The sequence below is a fragment of the Heloderma suspectum genome, chromosome 3, assembly GCF_057233095.1.
Source record: "Heloderma suspectum isolate Gila_16-S chromosome 3, 16-S_ref, whole genome shotgun sequence".
NCBI lineage: Eukaryota > Metazoa > Chordata > Lepidosauria > Squamata > Helodermatidae > Heloderma > Heloderma suspectum.
This window is the reverse complement of record NC_139460.1, coordinates 259,101,423-259,116,402: the sequence shown is the minus strand read 5'-3', so window position 1 is coordinate 259,116,402 and position 14,980 is coordinate 259,101,423. Positions and strand designations below refer to the sequence as shown.

Genomic DNA, 14,980 nt, shown 5'->3' with positions numbered 1-14,980 from the left:
GTACATAACTCTCCTCCCCATTTTTATCCTCACAACAACAATCCTGTGAGGTAGGGTGAGCTGAGAGTCTGTGACTGGCCCAAAGTCACCCAGTGAGCTTCCATAGCCAAGTGGGGACTAGAACCTGGATCTCCCGGCTCCCAGTCCAACACTCTAGCTGCCATACCACACTGATCCCTCTGCAGGATTGCTAATGGTTTCTCATGTTCATGCATAAGATTATCCTTCCTGGCATTCACCCATGCCACGCAAAAGTATTAATATTAATTCTTACAGCTCCTGATGACTCCAGTCATGCTATATCTGCTACTGAAACAGCCTTGTCCACTTCTACAGCAAAACAGTCCGATTGCTTTAACTGTTTAATGAGGAATACTGCTGAAGTTGCAAAGTCTCTGAATTAGAAGGCCAAACTATTGTGGAAGTTATAGCAGCCATTTTCACATATCAACTAATAACCTCTCAATGGCTACCGCCTCTGAATTGGTCTAAACCTTCTTCTTTTAAAGTAATCTAACTAGTGGCCATCACCATATACTGAGGCAGCAAATTCCATAAATTTATTGTTGTATGAAAAAGTATTATCTTTTCTATATCCTGAATCTACCACCGTTCAATTGTATTGAGTGATCCTGAGTTCTGGTGTTATATGAGATGGAGGAAGAGTTCTCTGTCAGCTCTCCCTGCACAATTCAATTTTTTTTTCACTAATGGCGCAGTCCTATCGATTGTGTCCTCAGTGCTCATAAGCCTCTGAACTCGGAGGCTTACAAGTGTCCAATGCAACACCTCTGCTGTGCCTCCCACTTTGCATTTTAGCTAGATGGGCTTTTCCGCCCATCTAGCTGGGGCGCTGTGGAGAGGGAGGGACAGAGGCTGGAGAAGCCTCAGGATATAGCATAACCTAGACCCTCCCCTCCCTGCCCACAGAAGTGACCCCTTTACCCCCTCTCTGAGGTAGCTTTTGTGACCTCGGGGAGGAAGCAGGCGCAGTTCTCTCCATGCCAGCAGGGAGGTGGAAGGGGCGGGGAGCATGGATTCCCAGACCTGAGGTCGGAGCACTTCTTCCAACCTTAGATCCAGGAATCCACAATATCCTATGCCCCCCGCCGATGCTATCTAGGGGGCCATAGGCTTGCTGTGTTTTATTTTATAAACAGTCCCCTCATAACCATATTTTCCTAAATCAAAAAGCTCCAAAAACGTTAGCTTGTCTCATATGGAAGGTGCTCCAACCCATTGATAGTTTTCATTGCCCAGACCTTAAGCTTAATGGGCCTATAATTTCCTTGCTTCCTCTTGGATCGCTTTTTTGAAATTATTGGCACATTTGCTACCTTCCAGTCCTCTTGTAAGCCACCTGATTTTACTGACAAGTTGTATATTGCATTTTACTTATTTATTTAAAATATTTTATACTGCCCTTCATTTTACAATAATAAGGCAGTACAAAATATAAAGTTGTAATACAATAAAAACAATAAAACATCAACAACAACGACAACAACAACAACAACAACAATAAAAGGCAGGAAATACATAAAATAGGCACCAGCTAGCTTAAAATAAAATAAAGTAGTTTAAAATGCCTGGGCTGTCCTGTTTGGGTTGAATCAGGCTCAGCATTAGGGCAAACTAAGGAGTGAGTCCAATAGCAAATCAGTAAACAGTACTGATCAAGAGTACAGTGTTACTGTCAAGTAGGTGGTTTCTAGAAGAGAGGTCTGAAGTGCAGTGAGGGTCCAAATACAAGAGAGCAGTCAAACAGATGTAGTCCAAAAAGCAGAGTCAAGCAGGAGTCCGGAGGTCAGTAGCACGGAGGTTCAATCACAAGGCAAGGTCAGGAAAACAGGATACAAGGCATTAAGTCTGAGGTAAGAGGTTGGAATAACAGCTAGACTGAAACTGAAGGCTTATATAGCCAGAGCTTCCAAAGCCCCACCTAGGGCTCAGCTGCAATTCCTTACAGGCTCACTGGCAAGAGCCCTACTTGTGATGAGGGTCTTCCTTTCAAGGAGTCCTTTCCTCTTGAGGATTTCTCCTTTGTAACCGAGTACTCGATCTCAAAGGAGCCCTACTGGTCTGCTTCTTGAGGTGATGACACTCCTAGGAGCTAGGTGGTCACACAGTCTCTGCCTCAGAGGCAGAACACCCCTTCTCCTGTGCAGACGGTCCCAGGGTCATTTTCCCTGAGGGTCCAGGCTCCCCTGGGTCTCCTGACACATGGGTGATTCCTTTGCACTGTCCATCTGTGGGAGCTCTACCTCATTGGAGGAGGAAGATTCTTCCAGCGTGGGCATGATATGGGCGAGCAGATAGGTTTACAAACAAATAATGTTGAAATAATGCATTGTGCACTCCATTGTGAGGGTATTCCATAGTTGGGCCACCACAACCAAGAAGCCTGTCTCTCTTATTGGCACATACTGTACCCAAGGTAGTTGGAGAAGAGCTCCCCTGACTATTTTAAAGCACAGCCAAGCTGGAAAAGAGAGAGGTGCTCCTGCAGATATTTGGTTCCCAAGCTGTTTAGGGCTTTAAAGATAAGCACCGGCAACTGGTGCAGCTCTTTAACATCAGTGTAATATGACTCCACCTGGGTTTATAATCCTGGCTGCCGCATTCTGCACTTGCTGAAGCTTCCGAGTCATCTTCAAGAGCAGCTCCACATACAGTGCATTATAGTAATCCAATCAGGAGGTTACCAGAGCATGAACCACTGTGGCCAGACTAGCCCTGCCCAGGAAAGATTGTCCAGGAATGGTTATAAATGGTAAACCAGACGGAGCTGGTAAAGGAGATCAACAATTTCACACTTGAGTTTTGAGAACTCTCAGAGGTATGTTGTCCATACCCAATGACTTCTTAATTTCTGATATTATTTAAATTAATATTATTACATTAATGTTAAGTGAATAGTATAATTCCAAGGTTATCTAATCTAGCTCTAAAAAGGTCCCATTCATATTGATTGAATGCTTAGGCAGAGTCCCTTTTATGTCCTTCTGTAAGTCATTCCTTCAGCCAATGTGACTGTAGTTAGGGCTAGGGTGGGGTTCTCACCAGTCATGTAGGCTAGGAGGAAGGCTTACAGAAAGTATATTAAGCAACTCTGCCTAAGCTTTAACTCATTTGAATCAGAGAGCTTCCCTTGCTTTTGATCACAGAAGTTCAAGGATTACATAGCTCCCTTGCTCTTGTGAGCTGGGAGCTTTCCGAAGCTACAGCCTGTGGGCTAGCTCAGTTCCTGGAAACCTTAAAACCAGCCGGGAGGAAGGAGCTTTTTGCACACTTCTTTCTGGAGTCTAGGACTTGGATGAAAAATATATGACATTTTGAGAGGCAGTCAAAAGTCAGCAAAACTGGAGATTTTTTTGACTGAAACAAAAATAAAAGATAGATTGTTTTGTCTCAGCGCTAACACTTACCCAGTCAACGTGAAGGAATTTGAAGTTGATTTCTCCTTTGGCTGCTTCTCAGTTGCCCCTTCCCACCAATCATATGATCACCATTGGAGTTTTGGTCAGAGAGGCGATAGTACTAAATTACTTTGGGGGCCTGTTCTTTTCACTCTCAGTATTTCTGTGGAGGAACTTTTTTCTTTGGGTTTTTAATTTATTGGATGCTCTGCTCTCAGAGAAACACAGCCCCCAATACATCCTTTCTACAGATTTTTCTATCCAGTGATAATGATCTCTCATTAGTTTTCTCTGTTGCAGTAGGTTACTGATATGCCCAGGATATCTATGTTCTTTTTTGGTACCAAGCACTTAAGCTGTCCCATCTTGGTTTTGAGGCTTCTCTAACTCTAGCATATAAACATACATTGCATCTCTCTCCAAATGACCTTTTTTAGTGCAATTTCTCCTATGACTCTTTGGTATCGGCTACCATTTTTCTCTGTATGCTCATTGCCAAGTTGTACTCTATCTTCCACTTTACTCAAGAAAGATTTGCACCATCATTCCTAAGGGATAAATCATACCAAATTTGACACTCCTCAGCTCCTGTTGGCTTCCCCTGAGAAGTCAAGTTTAAAAGCTGCTCTGTGACTTTTTTGTCTTAAGCACCAGTGGTCTGGCTCCATTGCAGTTTAAGTACAGGTTTAGCTTGTCTCAAAACATTTCCCAGTGTCTAGCAAATAGCTATTGTGAGAGACTTTTGCTTGATAGTGTGATAGAATTTCCCTACATAAATAATCTAATTCTTCCTTCTGACACATCTATTTCATTTGTGGATTGAGACCCTGGAGTTATGCTGATGAATGTGGAAGAGAGAGCATTCATGAAAATACTACCTTGGAGGGCCTGGATTCAACATCCTAGCTAGAACTTTTCCTCCAGGACTGCACAACTACATTTCCCAGTGTCACTGGTGCTGATGGGCACAACAACCACTGACTCCTCCACTGCACTATCTAGCATGTGATTCCACAGACTGTCACGCAGGCAGGCAACACACTCATCTCTTTCTCCCCTCTCCCTTAACTATCAAATCTCTCACCACCAGGCCCCCACCCACTCCCCATAATTTATCAGTTCATCACCCAAGACCTACTTCCCCATTCCTCAGTATGATGAATTCTTGCTCCAAGATCTCCATTCTCCATGACAGAAGGTGAGCTGTTGGCATGGGGGGTGGGACCCTTCTATATGTCCCTGAAGATATCACCCACATGCCTACCTTACTGTCTCTCTCTGTGCGTTTGCCTACACCGCTTTCCTCCATGGCTGACAGGCTGCTCACAGACTACTAACAGCTTCTGAAGGTTGCAACTGACTCGAGTGACAGTCCAGAGGAAGCCACCACCTGACCCAGAACTTGGCTGGTTAAGCTGTAGAAAATCAGCGATGAGGCAGGAGTGGGGTCAGCTGTGGAGGTGTCAGCATTTAAATGCCAGCCAGACACAGACTGGGTTCGCACAACACGCTAACCCGCACTCAGCGGTTGAGTGTGGGTTGTTGTTGAACCGTGGATTGTTTGTTGAACTGTGGCTTAGCATGTTGTCTGAACCCAGGACATTTTCTATAGGGTGGCTTGTTAACCATGCAGTGTGGCTTATTTATCTTGAACAAGCCACCTTGAGATCCTTTGTTTAATTCTTGGGTTGTTCAGGGTAGTTAACAACCTACACTGCAGATAATGTCCTGGGTTCAGACAACATGCTAACCCACAGTTTAACAAACAACCCACACTCAACCTCTAAGTGTGGGTTAGTGTGTTGTGTGAACAGCCCTATGGGGGGGTGTTCACACAACACGCTAACCCACAATAAGTGACTAGCCACACATTCTGGGTTGTTTTGCAAACAACCCACAGTACGTGTTTTGTGTGTCTGACAGACAATAGGGTGCACCACCCACAGTGCGTCGCTTGTCTCCCCCCCCCCCCCCAGTCCTCAAGCCAGTTCTGCCAGCATCCCAGGGCACTTGGGCAGAACCTGTCTTGTCTGCCACCAAGCTCCTGTCCCGGCTCTGACCGTGATCCTGATCTCAGTCAGGGCCTTTAAAGTGTGTTTTAAATGTTCATATTTTTGCACAAAAATGGGGCCAGAGTTTTTTCCCCACATTTTCCTAGCCCTGTTTTATGTGTGCAAATGGCCCCTTTATTTTTTAAAATATTTTTTACATTCAGTAATTAAATGTTGCAGATCTGCACAGCTGTGGCTATCCAAAATATAGCCGTTTCCCTTGGCTCCTCCCTTCTATGTCAAACATACAAGGTAAACCATAAAGGCTACACTGTAACAAGGCTGTTTTGATAGCCTTGCACAGTTGACAAGTAGGGAAACAGTGTATACATCACCCCTCTAGTAAGGGTATCCCCATGGTTCAGTGCATTGCCCTGAACCTCGGGAGTGCCCTGCAAGGAATCCCCACTTGCCTGAGTCCCCAGCAACAGTTTTTAAGGGTGACCGAGACACCACCCCATTTTTCTCTTCAGATCGCTGTAACCGCTTATATTTTGACAGCTGTCAAAGCAGAAGCAACTACTCCCTTTGGGGTAAAAAAAAGGGGGGGTAGTGTGCACTTATATGAAAACAGGGTGCTGCAGACTCGGGGAGGGGTGCACTAGAAGGAAGAGATCTCCACGTGTCAGGATGGCACTTTAAATCCCTGGTGTCACTTGGCTAACTGGGTGATCTTGAGCACTCTGACAGGTGGGGAAAGTTCTCAAGATCACCCAGTTAGCTGAGTGGCTCCCTGGATTTAAAGTTTTGCCCTGACCCTCGGGGCTGCCCCCTTCTAGTCTACCCCATCCTGAGTTGGCAGGACCCTGTTTTCATAGAGCGTTCCAACCCTCTTCGCTCGTTTTCTATTAGCCGCACAGGAGTTTAACAGCTGTCAAAGGAGCTGCCAAAGCTCACCGCAGCTAGTGGAAATGGGGAGTGAGGATGACGACAGGATCTGCTTGAAAAAGACTATGACAAAGAGAGTCTTTTCCAACCAGATCCAGTCTAAGTTCATTCATTTGAACCTTTTTAAGCAAGCAAAAAGTATTTAAGATTAGGACTTGGTGAACTAAAAGATGGCAAAGTTGGACAGCGAATATGATGCGCAGGCAAGTGGTGAAAACAGGAACAATACTTGACTCATCTGTCCCCAATGAACTCCTAGGAAAAGGTTTCTTTATTTGCCTGAAACCTTGGCTCTTATTATCTCTAATACTGTTATTGTATATGCTTTGCATGTTCTAGATCATAGTAAAGTATATTAACTAATAACTAATTTCTTTGCTTTTTAGTTCAAACTTCCGAAGGAGTATAGTTGGCCTGAAAAGAAACTGAAAGTCTCCATCTTGCCTGATGCTGTATTTGACAACCCGCTCCATTAAAGCCAACTGACACCCACAAGCAGCTTACTGTGTGCAGCCCAGTGACTCGTGGGATAATTTAGTGCAGTAAAAGCTCTTCCTGCAAATAGGAAATGTTGCTGCATAACCACTGCAAGCAGAGGAGGGGTTACTCAACAGCAGTCCAGCCAGAACTGAATTCTTCTGGTATACCTGGCATTCTCTTCTTTCATCATGGCTGAACTCTGAATACCCTGTATATGAATGAGTGTGAGAGTGAGACAAAGAGAGAGAAGTATTTAACTATGAATAGTAGCTGTAATAATAATTTCCTTATTTTAGCTGACTCCAGAACTCCCTACTGCCTTAGCTCAGGGTTTATGTGCCTCATCTGCCTTTGTTTAATCATTCATTTTTCTGGTGTAACTCCAAAATTCATTTATTATCCAGGCTTTTCCTGAGCAGAATTTTTTCCTTCATCATGAGTTCGGGTACATCAGAACCATTATAGGGTCCCTCCCGCTGTCCGCCCCACACTTAAAATGAGGAAATACTGATCAGCTGTGATATCTCACCAGGGACTGAATTGGCAGGGGAATCTTGGTCCCATTAGCTGAGTTGCAGTAATGCCCCAGAAGGTGGCTGACCTTCTTGCTCAGATGATGGCGTGCTTAAGCTATCATTTTAGACTTTAGAATCTGAATTCTGAGGCCTAAAAGCACTGTATTTGGAAGTAAATCCCTCACGATTTGCCCTTGAGCTCACAGCTTAGGTACTACTCTGGGAACAAAGTGGAGGGGGGGGGAGTCCCTTGCAACCCAACCCTATGGATATTTACGTGGAAGAAAACCCAACTATGTCCAGTGGGACTTACTACTAGGTAAGTATGTGTAGGTTTAAACATCTCTGCATTGGGCAGTTGCCTCTGTATTGCTTCCCTTGGGGCAATAGGCCAAAACAACCCCTGATGTCTTCACTGTCTCTTGCTTGGTCACCATTAAAATAGGCAGGCAAGTGGGTGATTAGATTTATAAGCTTTTCTTTTGGGGCTCGTTGGACTACACAGATGGTTGGGCTTATTTTCTGTCATGGAACAACCACTTCTTCTGTTTTTCTTAACATTCCTGATACTGCACCCCTCCTGAAGTTTGTTGTAGATTTCTGCCAGACTTCCTGGTCTCAGATTGCAGAGAAATAGGAAATGGTCCATGAGTAAAGAGAGGCCTGAGAGCCTGTTGTGTTGTCTTTAAATCAGCTTAGAAAATAATGCTTTCCATTGGATATTGAGTCAGGCCGTTCCAGCATGCTTTGGAAATCCTGCTCCATGTACTCCTGCAAACACAGATATTAATTTGCAGACTTGATGGCCTAGTTTTATAACAGCTACACTGTGTTTCTAAAATACTTTCTTGCAAACTGACATTGTGCCTATAGACAGCTGGACTAACTTCTAAGAAAAGGCAAATACTGCTATCTCTCCAGCTCACCCCCGCCAAAAATGAAATTGGTCATTGCAAAAGCAGAAATCTACATCCTGGAATTAGCCCCCGCCCCATCACCACCAAAATGGAAGAAAATCCACTTCAACTAGGCTGTCATTCCAAATGCCACGAATACACATACATTTAAAGATCTTGTTTTCTGTAGAAATTTTGTCATGGGCAGGGGAGCCATGCAGAAAAACATTTTTCCCTGAGCTTGGCTGTCCAGGTCAAAAGCTTTGAGCCAAGATGACAGCTCTGCAAACTCTGCTTTTAAATATGAGGACCCATTCCAAACTTCAAATGTTCAGCTCTTCTGATCAAAGTCTGGGGCAGAACCATGTTGTCCAAAACAAAAGTACAGTTATTTTTAATCCTTAAAGGGAATCCTCCCCATGCAGGTTGCTCAGAATTGGCATACATGCTTTACAGAGAAGCAACCATGTGATGATGCCTTGGCTAGAGCAAATGTAGGTAGTATATGAGCTGTGGGCATGCTGTAGCCCCTAAGAAACTATTTTGTATTGCCCACAGGCTCCCAGTCAGAATCCTAGGAGCTCCACCTTTCATATTAAGACTTGAGATAGCACAGAGTGTTAGTCTGTTCTGATGTTTAGGGATTATGAGGGAAAAATGCTTTGGGAGACCCTTAGTTGATAGTGTTTGGGGAGCTTAGGCTGCTGTTGTATGATCCAAATTTATGTGCTAATGTAAGCAGAATTGACTAACTACCAATGTCAAATTGTCTAAGCACAGAACACTACAAAGCTGAAGCAGGCCAAACCATAGGGTAGTCTTGTGGAAATGCACAGGGAGCCCCTGTTCATAAGAGAAATGTTTTAGCATTCACTTGAACGTTACTCCCTGATGCTTTGTATATTTTTCCCCACCAAAAAAATCTTTATTAGGCCTAGCTCTCACAAACAGTAGCTGAGGTGGTAAATCTATGTCTTGACTGCTGTACTTCAGACTGTAATGGGGTTTGTGTTTTTTTGCTCCTCTATGAAAAAAGCCTCCCTTCACTTAAAAACTGGTATGCCGGGAAGAAAACTAGGCTAGAGGTCTTCTCCCTGACACTTAATTTCCTATGTATAGAAGTTTTATATATGTAGGCATTACATAAGACCAAAGGACTTTCTCATCCAGCAATCTGTTCCCATACTGGCCAACCAGTTGCCTGTGAGAAGTTCACAAACAGGACATGAGGGCAATAGCATGCTCCTAGTCAAGTTCCCAGTAACTGGAATTCAGAGGCATAGTGCCTCTGATACTGGAGGTAATATATAGCCATCTTGACTGTGTTGCATTTAATCATGGGAGCCCTTAGGAGCTGTTTTCAGAGACTAAACTGCTGCGCTTATCTACAGTTCATCTTGGAATCTTTGTATTCTATGATACTAATTAGCATAGTGAGGCTTTACACAGCCACACTATCCAATTCATTCACCTCAGTAGGTGACCCTTCAGTCAATTTTCCCTGTTGATCGAGTAAAGAGCCGAGGGGTTTCCTGTTTGAGAAATGAAAGAAGCTATGGAGGAATAGGCAGAATACTGTGAAATGCTAAACTGGAATTTTTAAAACCCTTGTGGATTTCTCAGGAAGGATCTGTGAGCTAGAGACTAGACTTCTACTAAGGCTCCTGATGGTTTGTTGCAAAATCCACACTGATGTTACATTATCCCATAATCTTTTCAGTGTTTTGTCCAGCATGAACATTCCTTTGGAGAGAAAAATTGGCCCAAGTTGTCTTTATTTGAATTTTAAAATGACTGTCTCATATGACTTCCAGGGTGAGAGCATTCAGATTTCATATCTGCCTGAAACTATCCACAAATTACTGCCTTGGTAAATCAAAGGTAAGGTGCCCTGATGTGTATTTGTTTAATCAGTAACAGTTTATGGCAGTTACTGCTGGGAGCTTGTCTTTTCAGCTCCATAGAGGACTTAATGGAATGATGCGTGGTCTCTCCAATTTACTGTATATGAGTAACTTTTCATAGGCAAACAGTCATACTATGGTCAATTATGCTGACTATGTTTTTTTCCTGAAACAAGGCAGGAAGAGTTTGCTTTGCACTCTTGCTCTCCGCTCGCTAGTTACTGAAGTGGAGCTTTGGCTGCTCTTCAGTTGGTTTGCACCTGCTCCTTAATCCCTCCAGCACCTGGAGCTGTAAACACCCTTCCTGGGTTGCTGCAACAATTATTAACTTTCAGTGCAGCTGTTGCACCAGTCATGTGCCAGGACAGTACTAACCTAACCACCAGACCAAATAGTAACAAAAGGGCCATTCCAGTGGGGTTGCTATCTAAATATGAAGCAGACAGTAAGTGAGCATAATCTAGAGGGGCTGTAGAAGTTTGAGTGAGAACACTGCTCAGGGGGAAGGCAAGCTATAAGTAAGAGAATAGAGACTTGATCCTGTTACAAGTATCTAGCCCAACTCACTCAGGAGCTGAGCCCCATAAAAGCCCTAAAGATTTTTGCAATACAAAGAGCTCCAGCCTCACTCCTCCATGTCTCTTTCTCCCCCTCCCCACCTCGTACTAAAATTTTCTGAAGAGTCTAAACATAAAAACAGACTCCACTTGAAAGCACACTGGCCCTGTTGTCACACTACAGTCTTGTACGGTGCTCAGGGGAGGGGAACATGTTTTGCCAGTTTGAAGCCAAAGGGGCTGTGCAGAGTGTTGACTGGCTAGGTGCTTGTGATATCATGAAACACCCTCTGCCTGGAACAGTTTTTCAGTTTCAAAATAAACAACTGGGTTATTTTAAAAATAATAAATCAAGTTCTGTATGATTGTTTAAATGAATAATCCTGCAACAAACAGCACTTTTGTTTGTTGCACCCAAAAACAGAAACAAAAGATGGGCAGCCCACTAGAACCATGATGAGAAGGGCCAAACTGGCCAGGAAATCAGTGTTCACTGCAGAGACAGGTATGTTTGTCACTAGAAGAGCAAATGTGGGCCCTCCCCAGAGGGGCCAAAATTTCTTGCTGGCTCCTGTTTTTATGTATATCTGTCCGCACCCTCGGACTACAAAAACTTCACTTTTTTTTCTAATGTGTAGATGTGAACTTGGTCTCTCCACCAAGTCAGATGATGGTGGAGCAGAGTTACCCTATGCGTAATGCAGTCCTCTGCAGCATGCTTTACATTGCATGTCAATCATTCACTTCAAGTTGCAGAACTGGAAGTGTAAAGGCACCTATGGCAGATGAAAGCATGGGCTTCACATCTGCATAGATGCCACTGGAGTTCAGTGGTGGTGTAGAGATTGCTCCATCATCCCATCTCACTCTTTATTTTTCCAGCAGCCATAGAAAAGCCATACACTGCTTTAGAAAAACCCTTTGCGCATGATCCATAAACATAAAAGCAAGGAAAGTAGGGGTCAAAGAGCAAATGTATTTGCAGAACTGTTTTAATGGCTTGAGGCAAAAAATGTGTTAATGTTTAATGTTGCTCACCACCACTACCAATACCGTAATTTATAGGAAAAGAAAGAATACCTCCATATTCTGGCAGTTCTAACTTACTATGGTGTTTCCTTTCCCATCTTCATTTGCTCTGTCTCTTTCAAATCTTCCTTTGCTGGGCATCCAAAATGTCAAACAGAAAATGAGCTTGTAGCTGATGTGAGTTTTAAAAGGATCCTTGGGCTGACCTGCCTCTCATGCAATTAACCTATAAGCATGATGTACTTTGATTCCTCTTCATTTCATATACAGTTCTTTTTTTCTTCTCAAATTGCTCACAGACCGTAAAGTCATAATAAGTGATACATTAGCTTTGTAGTATCATTCCAAGGCTGTCATAAAGGTATGCCTTTCCTACTGTCAGCCAGCCAGCTAATAAGGGGGTTGGATACATATTTTGAAAAACCCTCTCCATCTCCCTGCTTTATGATTCATTGCTGAAATTTGAAATCTCTAATAGCAGAATAACATAATGAATGCCAGTGTGTGGGGTAACTGTTTAAAGGGCTCCATCAAGTGCAATTTAATTTCAGAGAAACAATTTGTTTAAAAGCTCAAACAGGAATTTGGTTGCCAGCTGACTATCCTGGCTTTATAAACCCTTCTTCTCTTCCCCTCACCTTTTCTCTCTGATGTTTCCTTTGCTTGTTTCCTAGTGAGGGTGGAAATCAGCATGGCTTCTGTTGTTTTCTTCCCCGGGGCCCTGATAGCAAAGGTCTGCAATCATCTCTGCTCTTCTACATAATGGAGAAAGAAAAGGATGATAGTGTGAACTCTGATATTGTATGTTATAATAGTGTGGGCTCTGCAGCAAGAGAGGATGGCCACTGCCAGCCCTGGTTGATATGCTGGGGAAACATAGGAGTGTGCAATTGCCTTACAAGAGCCTGTTGGCTCAATTTTAAGCCAAGTATCCCTTTCACTAGTTTCCCTTTCAACACCGAACAGAATCTCAATTCTGTATAAAGACTTCATCTACCTTAGGGAAAGCAAAACCTATTAAAGTGATAAAACCAGTGAATTAATTTAAAAGATCCTGTGCTCTGATTGCTGATGAACCACACAGTCCAAGGCCTGCCTAGCTTTTCTGGACCTGCAGTTTACAATTTAACAGTATCAAAATGCCTCCATGAGAAAAAAGGCACCTCAAAGCCATATGCGCCATGGCCCACCCCCCATTCTTAGAACTGTTCCACTTGCTGGGCCCTAAAGTACAGCACTGGTCTTCAGTTTGAGCAGTTCTGAATGTCACTGCAGCTAAAAACTGCAAATGGGAGTTTTAAAAGGAATAATTTCAGGAAGTGTCGCACTCCAAGTGGAAGAAGGATCACTTTCCTTTCTTAAAACTGTTTTATCTCCATAGAAACCAGAGTTAACTGTGGGGGGGGGGTGTTGCTAACTTTTTTTAAGGGATAGAGCTCTTGTTGGTTGTTACTGTAGTTCTATATTCTGGGTGGCTGTAGTGCTAGAAAACTTTGAACAACATGAGTTGTTTTACCTTTGGAGGAACTAACCCTTAGACCTCCTCCACTTTTAATTCTGACTGCTGAGGCTGCTTTGACAAGCTTCAGCTGAGGTGAACCTTTTTGTAGTTCATCTGTGTGTGCGCGCATGCATGTCTGCACGCGTGCCTTTACAGAAAATGTTATGGACACAGCAGATGCTGTCTGAAAATGGTTTGCCATTCCTGCAGTGAGATTTTCAGTACTTTGTAGTATGCCTTTTTTCTACCAAAAACACACAAAAACAAATGGAAACCTAAACTAGCAGAGGTTTTAAAAATATTTTATATTAGTTTCTAATGTATATTCTTACATTATCACAGTGCTGGTGTGCTCATCCGCACAAAACTACTTTTTGTAATATTTTTGTGAATCACGAAGCTTTGTTTCTTTCCTGTGTATTCAAAGTACATTAAACTTGTTTGCATAGTTGTGTCTTGCGCACATTTATTGAGTGATTGCAGAGCTGATACATGAGGCTTTATTCTTTCTCTCACTCATGTTTAACTTTCTCATTCCAGCCATTCTTTACAAGCCGCAGACAGGTTAGGGGGCTCCTTGTGTGTACACCTAACGCAAGAACTTGGGCCCCAGGATTCGCTTATTTATAGCCCTCTGATGTGGTTTGCTTCCTTTTGCATAGTGTGATCTGCCTCAGGAAAAAGCTTGCATTTATTATTAATAATTTCCATAGCACTTTTTTTGAAATGGTAGCTGCTTGTATGATCTTTATCACTTTCATTCTCACAACTACGTTCTGAGATAAGTTGCTGCTATTCACATTGTTTCGTGTATTTATTATATTTGAATAGGTGTGAGCACACGGTAGCTTTTGTGGTCCCGTGGATAAAATGTTGGACTCTAATCTCAGAATTCTACATTCAAGTCACGCCTCTCCAAGCCTCAGTACCCCATCTAAAGAATAATAGTGACCCTCACATCCCCATGTGTGGTAGTGGACACTTACCCTTTTTTTATTATATCACTGAATTGTTGATGGAAACTGATAGTGAATTATTTAAGGCCAACCCATTTGTACATGAGATTGGATCACAATACACTGGCTTGTGGATGGCTATTCTAGGATCTTATTCCTGTAATAGCTTCTCTTTTTTGTCTCTGCAAGAAAGGCCTAAGAGAGTGAAGGTGATTAATATGACATTTATAGGACCACTTTCCCTGTAAAGTATCTTACTAAGCACTTGGGGTTTATTTAGTTTTACTAAAGCAAGAAAACACTGGCCTTCACTACATTGCAAAAATGAACTGTGTGTGTGTGTTCCCTTCTTGTTAATCCAAGCTTCACCATTTAAATGGGGCACCTTCCTTGGAGACTGGAACTATCCACTGAGACTTCACCCCAGCCTATCCCGCTGTTCTGCAGACAGCCTAACTCCCACAGAGAGGCTTCCTTTCTTGAACCCACACTAGGTCTCTATGCTGGGGGCAGTTATCTCAATGTTGTCTTGGATAATTACAGTAGACCCTTGAGAGTTGGTGAAGTAGGAACGTGCACCATCTGCTTGATGCATACACCCAAGGATGCAATGGAGAAGTCGACATTACGGTACAGCTTCGCCAGCACCAGTTAGTATATTGATCATGAAGGTAGCATGTGAACCATACTGTGCCACATTTCTTACAGATCCATACCCCAGCTGTATGGATCCCGTAGTTTATTGTACCTTACCTCCAAAGGAGTGATGTGGTTCCTCATCAGC

General features: G+C 43.1%; 1 protein-coding gene across 3 annotated transcripts in view; it reads left to right on the top strand.

Moving 5' to 3' along the window:
• The window catches only part of SUFU (SUFU negative regulator of hedgehog signaling), a 124,912-nt gene extending 111,225 nt beyond the window's left edge, over positions 1 to 13,687 (top strand). For 2 of the 3 annotated variants that reach the window (XM_084846458.1, XM_084846457.1), the window contains exon 12: positions 6,745 to 13,687. In XM_084846458.1, the coding sequence (XP_084702584.1) occupies positions 6,745 to 6,834 (90 nt within the window). In that variant the 3' untranslated portion in view covers positions 6,835 to 13,687. The remainder of the gene's footprint in view (positions 1 to 6,744) is intronic. The other variant, XR_014789508.1, reaches the window with a different exon arrangement.
• The last annotated feature ends 1,293 nt before the right edge of the window (positions 13,688 to 14,980 follow it).